At 50.7% G+C, this 18,898-nt stretch overlaps 8 protein-coding genes across 8 annotated transcripts; 5 read left to right on the top strand and 3 right to left on the bottom strand.

Annotated features, from left to right (window-relative positions):
• Positions 1–1,324: 1,324 nt before the first annotated feature.
• SCP_0107290 (hypothetical protein) lies at positions 1,325–3,058 on the top strand (the record flags this gene model as incomplete). Its single annotated transcript, XM_027752959.1, has 3 exons — positions 1,325–1,551; positions 1,606–2,034; positions 2,089–3,058. The coding sequence occupies 3 exons, from the start codon at positions 1,325–1,327 to the stop codon at positions 3,056–3,058; spliced, it is 1,626 nt and encodes a 541-aa protein (XP_027608760.1).
• Positions 3,059–3,594: 536 nt separating this feature from the next.
• Positions 3,595–5,263, top strand: SCP_0107280 (Uncharacterized vacuolar membrane protein; the record flags this gene model as incomplete). Its single annotated transcript, XM_027752958.1, has 8 exons — positions 3,595–3,762; positions 3,817–3,851; positions 3,907–4,008; positions 4,060–4,120; positions 4,178–4,355; positions 4,407–4,485; positions 4,540–4,888; positions 4,946–5,263. 8 exons carry the CDS (start codon positions 3,595–3,597, stop codon positions 5,261–5,263), a joined length of 1,290 nt encoding a protein of 429 aa, XP_027608759.1.
• Positions 5,264–5,589: 326 nt separating this feature from the next.
• SCP_0107270 (hypothetical protein) lies at positions 5,590–6,461 on the top strand (the record flags this gene model as incomplete). The annotated part of the gene is made up of 5 exons (XM_027752957.1): positions 5,590–5,592; positions 5,648–5,770; positions 5,853–5,952; positions 6,016–6,280; positions 6,341–6,461. 5 exons carry the CDS (start codon positions 5,590–5,592, stop codon positions 6,459–6,461), a joined length of 612 nt encoding a protein of 203 aa, XP_027608758.1.
• A 463-nt stretch (positions 6,462–6,924) lies between these two features.
• Positions 6,925–9,537, bottom strand: SCP_0107260 (predicted protein; the record flags this gene model as incomplete). Its single annotated transcript, XM_027752956.1, has 3 exons — positions 6,925–8,934; positions 8,990–9,223; positions 9,277–9,537. 3 exons carry the CDS (start codon positions 9,535–9,537, stop codon positions 6,925–6,927), a joined length of 2,505 nt encoding a protein of 834 aa, XP_027608757.1.
• Positions 9,538–9,853: 316 nt separating this feature from the next.
• SCP_0107250 (hypothetical protein) lies at positions 9,854–11,152 on the top strand (the record flags this gene model as incomplete). The annotated part of the gene is made up of 3 exons (XM_027752955.1): positions 9,854–9,916; positions 9,977–10,001; positions 10,050–11,152. 3 exons carry the CDS (start codon positions 9,854–9,856, stop codon positions 11,150–11,152), a joined length of 1,191 nt encoding a protein of 396 aa, XP_027608756.1.
• A 403-nt stretch (positions 11,153–11,555) lies between these two features.
• On the top strand, positions 11,556–12,995 carry SCP_0107240 (hypothetical protein; the record flags this gene model as incomplete). Its single annotated transcript, XM_027752954.1, has 3 exons — positions 11,556–11,570; positions 12,710–12,820; positions 12,879–12,995. 3 exons carry the CDS (start codon positions 11,556–11,558, stop codon positions 12,993–12,995), a joined length of 243 nt encoding a protein of 80 aa, XP_027608755.1.
• A 391-nt stretch (positions 12,996–13,386) lies between these two features.
• SCP_0107230 (acetyl-CoA synthetase-like protein) lies at positions 13,387–15,100 on the bottom strand (the record flags this gene model as incomplete). Its single annotated transcript, XM_027752953.1, has 3 exons — positions 13,387–14,350; positions 14,402–14,824; positions 14,880–15,100. 3 exons carry the CDS (start codon positions 15,098–15,100, stop codon positions 13,387–13,389), a joined length of 1,608 nt encoding a protein of 535 aa, XP_027608754.1.
• A 2,040-nt stretch (positions 15,101–17,140) lies between these two features.
• SCP_0107220 (hypothetical protein) lies at positions 17,141–18,616 on the bottom strand (the record flags this gene model as incomplete). Its single annotated transcript, XM_027752952.1, has 3 exons — positions 17,141–18,044; positions 18,105–18,415; positions 18,473–18,616. 3 exons carry the CDS (start codon positions 18,614–18,616, stop codon positions 17,141–17,143), a joined length of 1,359 nt encoding a protein of 452 aa, XP_027608753.1.
• Between the last annotated feature and the right edge of the window lie 282 nt (positions 18,617–18,898).

Genomic DNA, 18,898 nt, shown 5'->3' with positions numbered 1-18,898 from the left:
GCATTCAGCTGACATATCAGCGCACCTCCTCTTTGTTTTGAGAAAGCATCATTCGGAAATCTCGTGCAAACACAAAACATGTGGTCTTGCATCTTAGGGTAAGTCGACTCTTTCCTAGTCGTATTCCCGATTCCGATAATGACTCGCTGGTCGCTATCTATGTGAAATGTACAGGAAGAGTACTGGCCTTACCGTCTGGATGCCGTCCGGTGATATGCGATGAGACAGTCTCCTTGGCGCTTTGCAGCCGATACCTCCTCATGTCAGTTGTAGCATGCGCTTGTTCAAGGACCGCAGGAGCTTTGTGCTGTGTCCGGATCATGACTTGCCCAAACACCCGAGCCTCAGGTACGTACAACAGTCATGAATTCGTCAGCAATGTTCCTGGACAGGTTTGTTTGTGTTCGTAACAGTATGTCACTGCGAGTACTTATCTACTCAGATGACGGTGAGAATTGTTGATATGAGCACTGCTTTGATCAATGCTTAAGGCGCTTTTGCAATGAGAATTCGGATGATTCACTCCACTGCGGATATCAATGGCCGAGACAGCGCGCAAACAACTTGGTACGTGTGCTTGGAGCCTCCCCAGTCACCCATCTGAGTACCTGATATACAGCCCGCTTGGGTGCTTTGAAGGTATCTGCGAATAATATGCTACCAAGCTGGTTGAGTTCGTGCTTCAACTGAACGTTGAACGCCCGGGAGTCGACGCCTTTCACGTGACTTGATAATTTCAAGTGGGAAGCGTCCTAATATTAATGTTATCGATGGTGTATCGTTGCTGTTTCAAGCTAACAAGCTCCTTTCGCATCATCGATGCTCCAGGAAATTGACACTCTCCAGTGTTCCCGTTAAATCGGTCTGCGAAGATACGCAGATGACTACGTTCACAAGTGATTATCGCAGTATATGCAGCCGACGGCATGGCTTCTTGGTGTGTGGCCAAATCGGTCTGATGGGGCTTGGCAGGAGTTCGCACCGTGACTGTGCTTGAAGGTATGATACCTTGGTCTGCTTCGGCAGAGGTGACGTGCTCTATTCCTGGGATGCTTTGAGCGTAGAAGATCTCATCAATGCATAGCTGCGGTGCGGCCCAATGCTACACCTGCACTGCCTCTCGATCAGATCCCAGTGAACAAAAGATTTGCCATGCTGAAACTTCTGTTTGCCGTGTTGGGAGCTGACATCGTACTCGATGCACTTGCGACCCAAACTTTGCTTTGTCATCGGCCTCATACATCAACAAATCTGCCAACCCCAGTGCGCTATATATGATGTACACCGTCAGCGTCGTCGTGCGTTGTTCACGACACCATCGAGAATGGCTTCGTACCAGACGCATCTCAGCCTTCTCCGTGAGACCGCTTCGCTAGACCCTTCAGCCCCTGCCTTTCGTGTACCGCAACTTGACCATGTGTCGAACGAGATTCGAACATGGGAGGTCATAACATACTCCCAGTTTGAAGCGCAAGTTAACTATTCTGCGAGGTACTGGGCTCGGATACTGGCCATCGATGGTATCCTACCCCAATCTGTTGTCGGTGTATGGTACGAGGCTCTATTCATTCGTAATGAATCCTTATTAACTTCATAGTCTTCAAGGCTCGGTGGAATGACGTATTTTGATGTCCTCCATATCTATGGTCTGTCGAGAGCTGGCTATATCCCACAGCTTTTCTCCCTGTGCCTCTCTAATCCCGATGTCATCTACGAGCTCCTGCAGAAGTCTAAAGGGAAGGCAATCATATATGACTCGTCATTTCACTCTCTTCTGTGCCACAGCCCTGTCCCGACACATGCCGCCGTTGATGTCGACTGTTTGGATGTGGAGGATACGCCATTACCCTCACACACAGCGAAACACCGTGGCGACGACACTGTCATGATATTCCACACCTCTGGGTCGACGTCTGGTTGTCCGAAGCTTGTTTCTTGCAGTTACGCATGGTGGGATACGATTATTTCCAAAGCGGGCCAGGTCATGAAACCAGTATCGCACGAGAAACACCGTCAGGATGTTGCAGTATGGATGTCAGTCACCACAGCTTCTTGTTTGTTGCGAAGTTTACTGACACCGCCATCCAGGGGAAGTATGTGTCACATTGGCCAGAACTTCATGCTACTCGGTGCACTGCAGCACGCCTCTTGCATGATACAGTCCACCCAACAAGCGTTTTCCTCCGAAGAGCTTGTCGACATGATTGACCGTTGTAATCTTACGCGCATCAATCAGTTTCCTACATACCTCGGCATCCACCTTCGGAACTCCCGTCGGGATCCTAAACTTCTGTCACATTTGCAGGCATTGGATGTCATCTTCGTTTCTGGGCTCAAATTGTCCCCCGAGGACGAAGAATGGGTTCAGAGAAGTGGTCTCAAGTTGATGGACTGCTACGGAAGCACAGAATGTGGTGCTATGATGATATCCACCCCAGGTGCAAGCGGGGCTGCACGCCAGGTCCTCCGACCTATCGCGGGGATGGCCTATTCATTCGCACCTGTAATTTCCAGCGTTCAGGTGGAAACCGGATATTGGAATCCTAATTCCCCATTGCTGGAGATGATCATTCTTGGAGAATCACCGGACTGTCCTGATCGTTCGCTGCGCAGCGCAGACGGAAATTATCATACCGGCGATCTCTTCTCAGAGGTCTCGCCAGGATGTTACGTTTTCCGTGGACGCGACGACGATTGGATCAAGACCGAGAACTCGCTCCGATGTGACACCAAAGCGATCGAGGATAATGTTCGCACAAGCTGTGCGCATCTCGTCGCTGATTGCGTTGTCGTGGGTAATGGGAGGCCATCCCCCACCTTACTCGTGGAGCCTGCGGCAGGTGTGGACCATGAAGTGATGAAGAAGGAGATCATTCGGAAAACCCGGCACTTCCATTCGCGGCGTTATATTCACGAACGTATCACATCGTCCCATTACATTCTGGTCGTTCCTCCTGGTTCGCTGCCACGGACGGCGACTAAGGGGAACATCCGGAGACGTGCTGTCGAGCAGGCATTCAAAGCAGACCTTGATCGGATCTACCGAGTGGCTTATTGAGCATTGGGTGTTGTACAATTGGTATGGAAATCTTGATTCTGATGGTCATCGTCATCCTTGACGCCTCTCTTTCTAATATTCGATGTATTCTCTTACTCTCTTGTAGCTTATAATTTGACCGTTACGATAGAGCTCCATAACATACAACTGCCATAGTAAGACTGACCTGTGTATCTATCTATCTTGCCGTTCTACTTGATTTATGTGAATTGTCTTACAGTATTGTGCGTTTAAATCCAAGTGTTGAGTTCACTTCCATATGATCGTCGCGTTTGCAAGATTGAAAAGCGTGTGGTAGAGGCGTGTCCCGGGACCGGGCCGACCGGGTCCTTGGATCACGTGCCACCATTTCACTCACGCCAGGGGTATTTACCTGAGCTGTATTATCGGCGTAGTCAGTTAAATCTACTCGTTTTCTCGTTTTCTAGCACGAGTTGCACTTGCCAGTTCACCGCAGAGTTTTCATTCCTGGCTTAGCTTCTATTCTCGTGTTTCTACGCGTCGAGCCATGCTGAAAGTGTGAAGAGTGACTACAAATGGACGTACTTTCAGTGGGTTCGCTCAGCGACCCAGAGCCGTCTCCGCGAGGAAAGTCGCGCTCCCGTACTCGGACTCGGATGAATACCAGGAAGGACTACATCGTTGGCATCTGCCTCCTTCTCGTTGTCGTGGTGCTATGGACTTCTTCTAACTTCCTGACGCAAGTGTGTGATTTCGATGCACGTCCAGGTTGAGCGGCAAATTGATGGTTATGTTAGGGTCTCTTCGAAGATGGCTATGAGAAACCTTTTCTGTACGTCCAAAAGCTCTCTTACATCCAGATACGGACCTCACCGTTTGGATTACAGTGTAACTTATCTGAACACTAGCGCCTTTGCCTTATATCTGCTCCCTTTCGTCATCCGTAGAGCTCTGGACCGGAGTAAGACAGAGTCTTTGCATAGCGATAGGTAAGTCACCTAATTATCGTGCATGGAGCCATTAGCTCAGTGTGGTTTAAGAAGAGAGTACCGGCCGCTTGCTGCGGATGCAGAGGCCGCATCGGAGACGCTTAGTTCTTCGGTGAGTGTGCTATGGCTGCTCACTGTCATACCACAGCTGTTCACGTTGCTGCGTAAGGCACTTGAATCTGAGGAGCTGAACCCAGCCACCACCGAACTTGTCCCGTTAACCATACACGAAACGGCCAAACTTGCTGCTTGGTTCTGCTTGCTGTGGTTCATAGCCAACTGGTCTGTTAACGCAGCTCTTGACTACACTAGTGTTGCCAGCGCAACCATTCTCTCGAGCATGAGTGGTAAGTATTTACTCTCTCATCTTTCCTCCCGATTAATATCAGCATCCCTAGGCTTTTTTACACTGGGTATCGGGAGAATTTTTCGAGTTGAAGCATTGACTATTGTCAAGATTGTTGCGGTCATAACCAGGTCAGTTAGATATTGCACTATCGTTCTAATGTTTGTATGAACATGGCAACATAGTTTTTCGGGTGTCGTGTTGGTGTCACTCTCCGATTCCTCACAGCCCCAACCGTCTGGCCCACTGCCGTCTATCGTCTCTCGCAGGGACTCTTCGTCTACGTTTGCTTCAGCGCCCGTGTTAGGAGACTCTTTGGCGCTTCTTTCCGCGCTATTCTATGCCCTCTATGTGATCTTGCTCAAGGTTCGCATTCGGTCGGAATCGAGGATAGACATGCAGCTTTTCTTCGGCTTTGTTGGTCTGTTCAACATTCTGTCCTGCTGGCCCATTGGCTTGGTTCTTCACTTCACTGGGATTGAGCGATTTGAGTTGCCCCATAGCACCAGAGCAATTGTCGCTCTCCTGATCAATGTCTGTCTGGCCTTTTTGTTTCCTCATGCTGGACGTCAACGTTAATCTCGAGTACAGATGGGGATTACGCTGTCAAGTGACTACATCTATGTCCTTGCCATGCTGAAGACAACGCCGTTGGTTGTTACGATCGGCCTCAGTCTTACGATGCCTCTCGCAGTCCTTGGAGATTTCATTCTCCAGAAGCCCGCAGCCATCCAAGTGATTATCGGAGCCGTAGTCGTGCTACTGAGCTTTGTACTTGTAGGCTGGGAAGATTCACAAAATGATGAGGAGCAGGACATTATTACTGGAGAAAGATTAGGAGGTGGGACAGCGGGAAGTGTGCGTCTGGACGAGGAGGTCGTACTGCAGTCAGAGGACTCTGGATCATAGATATGTAGCTTCCACCTTATATGCGCTTTCTTCCCTTGTTTGTTTTTGTATCGCGATGCAGTACTAGCTCACATCTTCCTTTTCTTACATATCGGGTTCGTCGAGGCGTGTCATAGTGCATGTCCTAAGCCTCTAAGGCGAAGGCGGATATCATATCGTAAACATCGTAAACTAGTTGATCGCCATGTAAATATTCAGATCTCTACTATCTACGTCACCCGAGCTTCACCGATTAATTACTTCAGGCTCAGATCTGACGGTTAGATCTGACTCTTCCTCACACCTGCATCCCAATCTTGCCAATATTGCTTTGTTCTACAGATAAAATGGTGCGTCACGGTAGACTAGGTGTGTAGTACTAGAACGCTGAAACCAGTAAGCCAGCCGAAGGAGAGGCGCAGACGCATCGGAGGACACGAACCATCAGTCCGACTGCCCAACCGCCACTTCGCAGTGCAAGAAAACGCCGTGGAACACGTAGACTTGGGCGCGCAAGCCAACGCATCGGTATGTGCTCTTCACTCAACATGCCAATCGGAGAACACATGAGTATAGCGCCCGAAACTGACCCGAGTCCGCGCTATGCCAGGCAACAGAGATATTCAGTTCCATGGCCGAGCAAGATGCCCCCCAAACGAACATGAAGAAGAAGGAAAAGCAGGCGCTCAAGCACGAACTGTTTCTCAAACGTTGGTCCATTTCTCTAACTTGCACTGCCAAACAATTAATCATGTTTCATGATACGCTGTAAGGATTGGAGTCATCTCGCTCCCCATATTCTAAATCTCATGAGCGTCGATTGAGACGTAAAGAGAAAGAGCAGGTTGCCGGCGGTATGAGCGACATGAAAGCTGCTATTTCAGCGGTCGAAAGTATCATCCCCGACGCTGTCGTGGACTCTACCGAAATGCCTGCGACCGAGACCGCGGAAGAGCGACCGAAGGCCAGAAAGCGTGTCGGAAAAATCGGTGAGGGCAAGGGATTGCCATTGAGCAAGTCACAGAGGAAACGTGTTCTGTGAGTGAAATTTGCAATGTCGGTCGGAATGGGCAGATTCGATGACGCCAAAATCGGTAGTCAAACAGAACGGCTACGTATCCCGATGATACTTTCGACTCCTGAGTTTGCGTCAAACCCCTTCCAGACCATACGAATCCATGCGCAAAACACCCTGTTGAAGCATCGACCGCCTAATTAGCGCACTATGGATCACGGTTGATGCTAGACCCTGTCACTTTTTGACTTGGTTTAGTGTGATTTGACATTGGTCAGTGACGACTCCCTTACTCCTTGGTGCGGACGGAAGCCCCCGTGTCAACTCACTAGGCTATAGCTTCCGACTCTCCGTGAACAACACGGTCGCTACCCTCAGCGCATGCTGTTCTTAATCATGCAACATAGCTATCATTATTCCGAAACACTGTGATATACAACGGCGCGGAGTAAGTGGGACAGACATTAATGGGTATGCTACTATGGCTGGAAACAATATCGAGCATAACGACGCATAACTGAGTATGAACATAATGTTGTTGTAGGCAACAAAATAAACATGTAAGAGCAATGAAGAGTTGCGAAGTTGGAATCCGTGGAAGAAACTTGAACAAAATCCATCCGTCTATGTGTGCTTGGTGCGTGCATGAAGAATACCTGGCAACTGCTCAATCATCTCCATCCTCGCCTCTGCTCATGCCTGCACTCCACACGGTACTGGCGCTTTCACCACTCTTTCGGCTACTACGTCTATCTCCAGTGCGCCGCACAATTTCCGTGAAGCCTCCTCCTGCGCCTTTGGCAATCTCCGCACTGAGTTGGCGTTCATGAGCGTCAAGCGCAGCGATCGTGTTCTCTGCTTCAACCTGCTCCAACGCCTCGTGCGTAAGATTGGGGGTGTTTGCCCCGCTGGGCTGGGGCTGTGGGCTCCCTCGAAGAGACGAGTGTATAGACGAAACATCCGAAGTCGTAGTGAACGATGATGTGCGACGGAAGAAAGAGAAACGAGACGACGGAGTAGGAGGTATCGCAGTAGCAGGGGTGTTCGCAGAAGATGGTGTTCGATCGTTGGCATCGGGTGCTACGGCTGAAGTGGGATTCGCAGGAGATGAGAAACTTTTCTGCATAGCAGGAGTATTGGGTTTCTCGATACCCATGAGCTTCATGGTAGCATTCAACCGCTCGCGTTCTCGCCGATCATCTTCGTCTTCGTACGTTTCGAGCTTGCGAGCACCTGTTATCACCGAGCTTGAGCCGGCTCGAAGCGTCAGCGGACGCAGATTTGCGCTGGGCTCCTGCTTCCTCTCCGAATTGAACATGGTGAAGCTCTTCCAATCAAAGGAGAGTGAGCGGCGCGAGCGGGTGGAAGTAGATGCGGTGGGCGGACTAGCTGAGTTGCTTTGAGGACTGCTTGCCGTACGGGGTGTCTGCAGGGATTCGAACGTAGTAAGACGTTCAATTGCAGGAGTTTGAGGCTCGACGGAGTGAGCCCCAGACGATGTCGATGAGAACGAGAAAATCGCAGATTGAGGACGTCCCTTCTTCTGTGGCTGAGATGCTGGAGGTTTCGAGGACTTGTGTACGTTGCTGAAAGTGGTGAATGCTGCCCCAGCAGTCTGTGGGGAAGACATTTTGTCGTAGTCCACAGCCAGGACGTGCTCGAACCCCTCCTGGGAGATGATCCGATCGATGATTTTCGATGCGTATAAAGACAAAGCCTTGTTTGCGTCTTTAAGACTCTTGACTTCGTTCCTTAGAGCGTCAATGTCGTTCAACCCGTTCACCTGTTGGGGATCGTCCGTCGGCGGCATTCTGCGGCCCGTCTCTGAATTCGAGCTCTTCCGGCTCTTCCGACCTTTGCCATTCAGGATCGAACGGTCGTTCTCCAGAGTAACACGACCCTCCAGCATATCCTTGTTTTCGGCGCGTCCCAGTTCAGCAGCCAAGTCAAGACCAGGGCCAGTAATTGGTAGATTTGCGAGAGATTCTCCACGCGGTGCGGGCGAATGTGAGGAGGAGGAAGCACGTTTACGGCCGTGCCTGCGTCGCGATGGCTCTTCCGACTCACCCGCCTCCTGTCCCTGTTCGTGTACCTGCTCAAATTCGAGATCGTGCCCGTGCTCATGCTCCAACTCCTCCGCGATCTCATCCACAGGGTCGAGTGTGCTTCTGGTGGTGTTTCTGCTCCTCAAACTCGCGCCATCAGCATCATCTTCACCAGCCTCGCTTTCGCTGGCCTCGCTGACATTATTCCCTCCACCCATCCTCAAAACATCGAACTGGCCATTCAAAGTCCTCTCCCTCAACAAGATGTTGTAAGATTCGTTTTCTTCTTGCAGCTCGTTATTGACACGCTTGAGATCGATGAGCTGTGTCTGAAGAAGGACCAATGTCGACTGCAGAGATGCATATGAAGTGGACAGCGTGGAAAGTTCGAGCCTGAGAGCGGTCATCTCTGCAGGTTCTTGCTCCGGGTCGTTTAAATCTTGCTTCGACGGAGGTTCCGAAGGTGCCTCATCCACAACTTCAACTTCTGACTCGTTGATTGATACCAAGGAGGGAGATGACGGCAACGGTTGTAATGGTTGTTTGCGAGCCTCGGTAAGAGACTGAATGCGTGACTTAAGGTGCTGTTCATTGTCGTAAAATGCTTGTCGTTCGGCCTCGAATGTCGTGGTCTTCCCAGTCATCAATATCCATGAGATAGATAACTGATTGAAGCAAGGATCATACCTGTTCATTATACCGTCGATGAATGTCACGCTTTTCTTTCTCGAGCTCGCGGACCTGGGCGCGTAATTTCTCGACAACCTCTATGCGGGCGGCCATTTCTTCTTCCATGCGGTTTTGGTCCGCATAGAGCTCTGTTAAGCGCGATTCTGCCGCGTTAAGTGCCGAGCTAACATTGGCGTTTTCTGCAGTTAAGTTAATGATTGTCTGATCCTTATTCTGGAGTTGTACGAGGAGCTGGAAAGACCATGAACTAACAGCAAGAACAAGCGTGGGCAACATGCACATACGTGTTCCTTTTTCTCTGTCTCTTGCCTCAGAGAAGCCGAGAGGGATTCGCGCGTCTCGCCATTGACAGCGGGCACTGGTGACACGGTACCCTTGATAGATGGACGACGAGCAACCGAAGAGCTCAAAGACGCAGATACACGTGGAGAGACTGCCGAACGTGCAGTTGCACCCCTCGCTATGGAAGAAGAGGGTGTAGCAGATATTGAGGATGACCGTCGCGAGGCTGGAGGCGCGGCTCTAGAAGACGCAGTTGCAGCCATGTCAGAGACTGTAAATATGTCCTGGTGTCGCCAGGGTAAATATGAGTGAAAGTTGTCGAAAAATCTGACAACCTGTGTTTGTTAGGGAAGGTGATAGAGGTAAAATCCTGGTCGTTATGCACTTCACCCTGACGCTGGAGCTCGGCAGTGCACCATCGCTAGGCAGCACGTGTACCGTTATGACCTGGCACGTGGCAACGGAACGCGTTCAAGTTCAAGTTTGCCAGTTGAAGTCGGTCCTCGGAGCTTCTTCATAGCGCGTCATATTATTACCTGCGCAAGCTGGCCTCTCCTCGAGCCGTATCGTCGTACACCTATGGACGTCGTTCAGAACGCGGAGGCTATGTTGGTAGAAGTAGAGTCTCAGTCGCTCCAGCGCGTGAGTGAAGTTGTCTCCCACAGAAGTTTGAACCGTCTGTAATATGGAAACTCACATCAGCTTCTGACTGCTGTGCGATCCGAGAGTAAGTCGCGATGCGACATCAAAGTCCGTAGCCTAACATTTCTTCCAGCTTCTTCCCCGCGAACCACCGAGATACCTGCTCTGGACGCGCATCTGTCTGCTATTTCTGCTCGCGCTCTCGGTCCGGGAGATGTAATCGAGATTCAAGGGCCAGCGGCAAGCGGGAAAAGTCATCTTCTCTATTACCTGTTGATGACCTGTGTTATACCCACTGAGTACCGCTCGATCAAACTAGGAGGTTGGGCCAAAGCTGCAGTACTATTCGACACTGATGGAACATTCAGCATCCGAAGATTCCATCAGTTACTAGTCTCTCGTCTGTCTAGTTTATTATCTCGTCCAGGACAAATGTTGGATATGCTCTCTCAATTGGCACCAACTCCCGCTGAAGAGCTAGCATCACAGTGCTTGGCCAGTCTTCACATTCTTCGTCCGACGTCTTCCCAACAACTGGCGGCCAGTCTTGTAAACCTTCAAGAGTATCATTCAACAAATTCCGACCTTCAGTCTCTGGAAATTGGCATTCTTGCCATTGACTCAATGAGCGCGTTCTACTGGAAGGATCGGTTTACCGTCGAGCGATGGCGTAGTTGTGGAAAGACCATCGGTACCTCTCCAAGCTCCACCGTCCCACTCCAACACATCCTTGCATCTCTTCAAGATTATCGGCTCTCCCATGGTTCAGTTATTGTGATGACAAACTGGGGTCTTAATCCTAAGACAAAGGCTTCATCTCATACAGAGCCTGCGTCTTTCTTCTACAAACAACATCTCTACCCATTTCCACGCCCCTTTGACGATCCCCGCCCGCCTGCTGTGCATCTGGCGTCCACGAAGACTCTCCATGGCGATGATACGCTTGTCAATCCGCCCCACAATGCCGCTGATGCTGAGACAGACGAACCACAAAAGGCTGACTCGTCATTCTCGGTGACTCATCATATCACTTTACACCCACTACCCGCCAATCCTTTCCCCACCAACTGCACCCTCGGTGAAGCAAAACGAGAGGACACCATGCGATCCGCGGTGATGGGGCAGGGCAAGATTCGTGCGCTTGTGCGGACGCCTGGGCAATCGAGTGTGGGGGAATTCTTGTTCTGCATTCATGAACGTGATATCTCCGTCGATGTTCGGCATTCTCTGCCGTAGCGGTGCAGCTGAATAGCGACGAAGACGTATTGCCCGATGGTTTTGCAATTTTTTGATGTGACACCCTGTTCTCCTGGATGACGTTCCTTGTCAATATGCGGTGTAGTCTTCAATGCTGATGTCGAAAAAGGTCCTTTCTTGTTCACTGTCATTGAATCTAGTGTGTTTGCCGCTCAGTCTCCATTTTGATATCGGCTGAATTTTACAACAGTACCCGGCACGGACGGAACGTTGTGCAGAGAGTTTCCTCGTGGCCTGAACTCTGTCCGAACGATTTGGCTCACGTATCGGTTGAATCCTGGTGCACTGCCTGAAGTTCCAACCACTACTCGGTCCTCGTAGTGGTGTGGTGCTGGCATGTATCTCGCGTAGCATCGGTTTACGACCATTCACATGCTGGCATATGGGCTACATCTTGGTACGCCTGGTATACTCACCTTTCCTCTGGGTTCCTGGCTCTCTCCCGGCGCTCCTCATTGTCCTTGCCAGATCCGATCACGGGGACAAAGTCCGGTTGATGCCGTCTGGCCGAATTTTCTCTTGTACTGAGAAATCCGGCGCTGTGACGTTGATCAATGCACTCTGCATCCCAGATGGTCTCGTCGGTCGTGCCGTAACGTTCACATGAACCATCAGCTGAGGCTTACAACCTTCCAAGTTGTGCTACTAGAAAGTAGTTCAATTCAGGTCGGTTAATCTCGCTAATCAGCTCACACTGACTGTCTGATAAATGTCGACGCAGATGTGGTGGATCCGTGCACTTTGTCTTTGCGGTTGCGTTAAAGACGCCTGACATCCTGCTACCGATGGTGTATTCGTTTCTGGCGGTGATTGACGTTTTGGGAGTGTGTGGTTCTGGCAGTACGAGCGCGATCACTAGTGCAAGTGATTTCTGATTCGTTCAGTTTGTGTTGGCTGCTCAGTTCGCATCTTCCCATGGGCAACATACGCCATGTTCATGTGTTATGCTCTGCATGAACTTCCCAACACGCTAGATCCTCTAATGGCCGGAATTAAACTCGACTGTGGATAAGCATCAAGCATAGTTGGTCTTTTATCTCCATTTATCTTTGATGTGTATGACCTTTTGGCCGCTTTGTTTCCGGGATAGGGCGTAATCTGCATTTTTGTGCAAGTATGCGTTGCATATCGACGCCGCCAATTCACTGCATAATGCTCTATTGAGATGGAGGGCGCCACTGGCAGTCACCAGTCTGCACCATTTGCGGCTTCCTGAAGTTTCATGTATTGATGGGACACCATTCATCTGCTTATGCGGTATAAACGCTGATTCAAAGCGCTCTGTGGTGTTTAGGAGTTCACCTCGCCCTGTTTCACCTATCCCACTTGTGTGTTTCCTTCGCGAGACTTCGCAACTATGTCTCGCTTTGCAACTTCGTTCTCGCTACCTGTGCGCTTGCATCCACCGCCTACGCCTCCCCCACCCCAGTGTCTGGCAATGCGACTCTGACCAGGCGAGTGACGCACGACGGACAGGTGAGCCTGCATCGTTCACCTCGATGTGATTTGAACTGAACCTAAATGTCCCCCTTGTAGGCCACTTGGTACGAGGTTGGCTTGGGAGCCTGCGGATATACCGACAAGGATAGCGACCCCATTGTCGCTATCTCTTATATCATCTACGGGAGCGGTGGCAGCTGCGGGCAGGTAAGAAGGCGGCTTAGGTAGGATCGTTCACATCTAATGACGATTCTGTTGTGGACAGTGGATGCATATCACCAACACTGTTAACGGCATCGGCCAGTACGGCTTGACTTACGATGAATGTGAGGGCCAGTCCGATATCGTGAACATTCTCTGGCTGGACATACTCCGAGTATAAAGTTTGATACAACCGATAACTGTAGATTTGAGTCCCTCCCTCTTTGAATGACCTCTCTGTCGGAGTCATCGACGGCGAATAGCACTACGTGGCCAAGGGGTGGTCTCCTTAAATGGATGCGAAAGGGTCGTCGAAGCCATCCGGACAAGGAATGAGGGGATTAGTGCGGGTCGATGATTGATATTAAATAGCCACTGCAGTGACATACAACTTCAGCAGCCGCTACTTATTATCGTAAAATATCCTTGTTTGAGCGTTATTCTTGCAGACTGAGAAAATGGGAGACTGGTGCATTCTACAATACTTCCGAGTACTCGAATACTACTCCTACCAAACTTAGTCGACTTTGATCGATCTTGCTGAGTAATAATCGATCGCCATCTACAATTATTCAACCGTATATGCGGTCTAGTTCTGTCCTATATACTTCCTCTACAGCGCGTCTACGAATATTCCCCTTCGTAGCTGTACGCGGCAGAGCGTTGGGTGGAACCACGACAATGAACTTCTCCGATGCGATTCTCTCGTGGAGATATCGGCGCGAGTGGAAATGGCGTGTGCGCCGAACGATCTGCTTTCTCAACTTCTCCCCATCCATCTCTCCCCTTGGCTCCACAAAAAGCGTAGGAGATGGGCGCCCGTTCCCGACCACGACACATTCCGCGACGAGATCAGCACACGTCATGCGCACGTTATCCTCTATTGCCTTCGTGTCACAGCGCAGAGCATTTTCGCTCTTTATCCAGTCGTCGTCACGACCCCGGGAGATGTAATGACCTGGCTCGATCTCCTGGAACAAGTCTCCAGTGTGATAGTGGCCGTCCATTTGACGGAGTGAACCGTCGGGGCAATCCCCGGAAACGGAGAGAATGACGAGTTCCAGAAGTTGTCCGTTCACGTCCTGGTAATCCCCATCAGACTCCTCTGACGCAGGCGAAATGGGAAAGAAGCCGTAAGATGTCCCCTCAATGGGTCTGAGGAAGGATGATTTGTAGCCATGCCTGCCTCCGATGGACAGCAACATAGCGCCGCACTCTGTGCTACCAAATAGATTCTTCAACTGGATGCCATTGCGATTTGCCCAATCCTCCTCCTCCCGGGAAAGCGGTAAGCCAGTGTAGAGGACCTCGTCAAGACCCTGTAACAATGCCAACACCTTTGTGTCTTGCCTCGAAGCACGCAGATGCATCGCCAGGAATGAGGCAAATTGGTTGAGACGGTTAAGCCCACAGCGCTGTATCATGTCGACCAATTCTTGGGACGAGAATGAAATTGTGGTGGGCTGAATCACGCACGCGCCGTGCAGCAGGGAACCGATCAACATGAACGTCTGTCCGATGTGACACATGCTGCCCCTAAATCAACGTGTCAGAAAATGGCTTACGAGTGGACGCTTTCTCACTTACATCCAAACGGTGATATCCTGCTTGTGAGAATGCTTTGGTATGCTGACGTGCCATGCCTTCGAAACAACAGCATCGAGCCATTTGTAGCTGCATGGAACAAGCTTTGGGGACCCAGATGTCGATCCAGACGTGTGGAAGATCATGGCTGTCTCATCGGCGCTCGTGGGCTGATACATGGGAGGTAATGATACCTTGTCGACAGCCATAGAGCGGCGATCGGCGGCGACATGAAATGGTACAGGAGATTTAAACACGATCGGCGCAAACGATGCATCAACAATCAGCGCCTGAGCACCTGTCCGGTGCATCAAGTGGTATATGACCTCTGGATTTGGCAAGCGTAGGGAGAACAACTGTGGGATGTAGCCTGCCCATGCTATGCCGTAAATGTGCACCGCATCAATGTAGGTGAGTCCACCGAGCCTTCAAGAAAGCTATGAATATATATTCCAAGTATCGAGATTATAGAGTCACTTACCATAGTCCGATGACGGAATGTTGTGGCAAATTGTCCTGGAACATCCGTGTCCAGTACTGCGCGCAGTGTTCAATGTCCATGATAAACTGGCGATAGGTTATCGACTGCCATTCTCGTAGCTCAGTGCCGTTGGTGGCAGCTACAGGGATCATGAAGACAGAAGCATCCGAGTGAAGACGTGCAGTCTCCTGGAGAACTGAGAGGTGAGTTTTGAGTACCATAGCGAAGAAGTGTTGAATTGGGAATACGGGACTGCATCTTGTTCCGTTTTATACGACGAGTCGACAACCAACGGTCTGTACCTCGAGTCATGTGCACAGCAGACACGAAAAAATACACGTACTTGTTTTGGGTACGGTTGCACCAATCAGAATAACTGTGCGAGTCACGCAGGGATATGCCACGCCGAGTAGAGTTCGACAAAACAGTCATAGCATCTCGACTCAATTCATGCAACTGGAATATTTGTTCCCACTTGTGAGTTAACGTCACAGAAGATCTAGATGTGGGCTGTCCAAGACTCCAAGGAACAGCGCCTTTCACCACTAATAGCTGAAGCATTATTTTCTGGGTGAACGTGAGCATACCCAATCGAAGAAAAAGGGCAGAAAAACAATTGTGCTGACAGTATTGAGACATGACCCATGCAGAAATCTGCGCACCAACCGCGCCCGCAGGCAGGGGGAGGTGATACTAGGGTAAATGAGATACGAGTCAGGTATCCGAGCTTGACAGATTTCGATGACGGACACTGGTTACCAGTGACAGCCCTGATTAGGGACGCACCGATTATGCCTACAAGATAATTAGCAAGAACACACAGTCAGAGAGAGTGGAACCTAACAGATTTCTTTCCAATTTAGTCGATCGCAGGAATCTCGATTCTCGGGCTCGTCACCGACGGCTCGCTCGGAAGATGGAACTTAAGACCGACTCCAGTTCGATCCAATATTCAATACTAGAAAATTTTTGCACACGAACATAAGACCGCCCAGAGCTTCCTAGTTTCAGTGTTACAAGTACTCAGTAAAGACTGTTTAGCTATCAGGCCGTTCCTCGGGCCCGAGTTGTCGGCGCGGGCGCGGCCCAAACTTGCCCGATCATTATAGTACTTTCATCCTGGAATATACAACTACTAGTTATCGCCGGAGCCAGTACTGCACTCCAGTTTTCGGCGGGCCCGTATGATCAAGTTTTCGTTCAGAGGGGGCAGTGTTCCGTATCATCGCTAATGCCCCCACTCTCCGAGTCAACACCGTTCAAGGGCGGGAAGAAGCCAGATGTACCTCAACTGGTCAAGTTTGCGGTGCGTGAAGATTTCTCGTCGCTGAGCACGCATCTGATAATATATCATCTGGTGCCCTGATTTCCTTGTTGACCCTGGTAAGGACGGCCGCTGGAGGTGAGCGCTTCGCCGATGTGTCGCTTGCCACGTCGGAACAGCACCCGTCCGGATCCGACGAAAGCAAGCAGGTGTGTTATGTGAAGATCATCTCTAGTAAAGAGACAGATTGAACGGGACTCATCGCCGTTGACTAACAGCTACCGTGGCCCTTTGTGGCGTACCGTCTCTTCGTATTAGAGCTGGGTGACAGAATTCGGTGCGTGTCCGGATCTTTCTCTTGTTGTCATTGCCATGCATGTAACTGCCAATGTTCACAGTTCGGCCTCGGGTTTGAACCGCCCATGAACACTGCCTTATGCCGGTGTCCTTGTCTGTGGCGACTTGGATTCCTAATATTACACTGGTTGTGAGTCACTGGATTAAACTTGAAGGCCTCTCAGGACCGGTGATAGCTGAACGGCGCATAATTTTTACTCCACATATCATATATCCATTCGATGTGATTGTGTGTATGTGTCTGACAGTTGTACTGTGTCTCTCACGGAAGCAATGTGTTGTTTGTATCATGCCAACTTCATGACTGAGAACAACACGGAATCAAAATGATGTCTTGTTGCGTTGCAAACCTCACGTTGTTTCGGCTGCCAGGGTTGCGGCGTACAGAGGGAAAAACGAATGAGGAACTATGTATACACAGCAGGAACGCGCAACTAGTAAATGGTATCCGAGAAGCAAAGATCGTGTACGGGGATGCAATAAAATAAACCATATATCAGTACAAGCCAATCGTCACGATGCCCACCCAACCTACGCCTTATTCTTCCGATCTATCGCCAATGCCCATAAATACATAAGCCGAATTCCCAAGACGGTGAGAAGTACAACCTCCTTGTGATGGTCAAATACTGGACACGCCCTACACCTTTCCCTCAGCCAGAGGTAATGCCGAGGTCGTAGAACAATCTGATGCCGGGGCAAGGGAATGACGCAACGCTTCCGAGAGATCATTCCCGTCTGTCAGACGAAGGTCGTGCAAAAACTCGCGCAAGTGCCGGACGGCATCTGTGTGTTCACCGACAACGATGCCCGACGAGCCATCGGCCGCATCATCGGCAAAAGGGTCAGTGAGCGCATCGGTGATGTCCCTGACTGTCTTCACTGAGATCTCGGTGAGGTGCTGGTAGAATCCCCTCTTCCCGAGCTGCACGCGAAGGCTGAGGAAGTCCTCCAAGGCGGAGCACATATCGACGACGTCGTCTTCATGGCATTGCACCAAGACTTGCTCGATGGGAGAATCGGAGAGTGTTGTCAACGTATCGACAACGTTTTCGACAGGAAAGAGCGGGGTAAGATGGACCTTGCGGAGCCGCTTGAGGGGCGGCTCGTTGTGTTTGGCGAATTCAAACGTCTGCGAGGTGAGCGCTGTATTCAGAGCGAACTCGTCGACAGTGTGCCCAATGTTGCCCATGATACGCTCTGTGCAAATACGGTTGAAGTCGAGGGACTCGTGGTAGCAGCTACCGAGGTCCAACACTTCCAATGAGCAACATACAGGGGTGGACCCCCATTGCGGATCCCCGAGATGAGTGTCCCGGATGCGCAGTTTTTTGAGACCGGAAAGGCGGAGAAGGGATGGGAGGCGAAGCTCTGAGCCAAGCAACGCGTGGTCAGGGATGTCCTCATCACCGGCAACAAGGGGTATGAAAGGGTATACACCGATGAGTTCGGGTGCGTGCAGTGCCGACCGGGTGATGCGGTCGAGAGACAGCTGACGGAGATTGGGAACGGCGGCTGCGACTGAGACGACGAACCGCTCACTCCTACAAAGGCAGAGACTTGATAAGAGATGCGAACAATTCAGTTCATGACAATGCTCTTACAGAAGTGTCCTATTCTCATCCCCGCAATGGTGGATGCTCAGGTTAGTGAGCGACCGCAAATCTCCGAAGAGTGGGATAATGTTTTTTGACAAGGAGCCCTCTAGACACAGCGTCAGTTGCTCTAGCTGGGAGCAATGCGCCAACAGGTCTATGACCGTGTCTGTCACGATCCGGCGACCGATGACAGGCGCGTGGGGGACGGATTGATCAAGCTTTGTGCAGACATGTAATCTACGGATGTAGTGGGAATACGAGCTGGGAACTGTAGACAGATATGTCTGCAGTGCCTCGTAACTCTGGATCTTGACGGACTGTGGTCTGATGTCAGATGGACTGTCAATAGGTCTGAAACGCATTGCGAGACTCACCCTGAAGATAGAAGGGACACAAAGGTCATAGGACTCGCGATCGACCATGGCAAGAGCTTTCATATCGCGCGGATCAAGGAGATCGGCGACAGACAGCTTCATCTCAGGAGGGAGAGTCCCCCACGGTGAGGTCGACGGGTGCATGGTGAATATGAGTGAGATGAATATGCAAGGAGGGAATAAGGCTGATGGCGTTTGGGTCGACGGTGCACAAGTCTTATAAGGGGGGCGCGCGCATCCGAATAGTTCGGTGGTAAATAAGATGTGGGTGTCTCGAAGGCTTGCGAGTGTCTCCGAGCTGATCGCGGATGTGTTGTTCGAGCGCCCCGCAGAGCGCGCTTCGTGTCACCAGTACTAGCACACCTCAAGTACCCTCTCTCATTCTTCCGACGATGACGGGACTAGGCAGATAGATACCATCTTCAT

This window comes from Sparassis crispa, assembly GCF_003851025.1.
Source record: "Sparassis crispa DNA, contig_000000F, whole genome shotgun sequence".
NCBI classification, from domain to species: domain Eukaryota; kingdom Fungi; phylum Basidiomycota; class Agaricomycetes; order Polyporales; family Sparassidaceae; genus Sparassis; species Sparassis crispa.
This window is presented reverse-complemented; position numbering and strand designations above follow the sequence as displayed.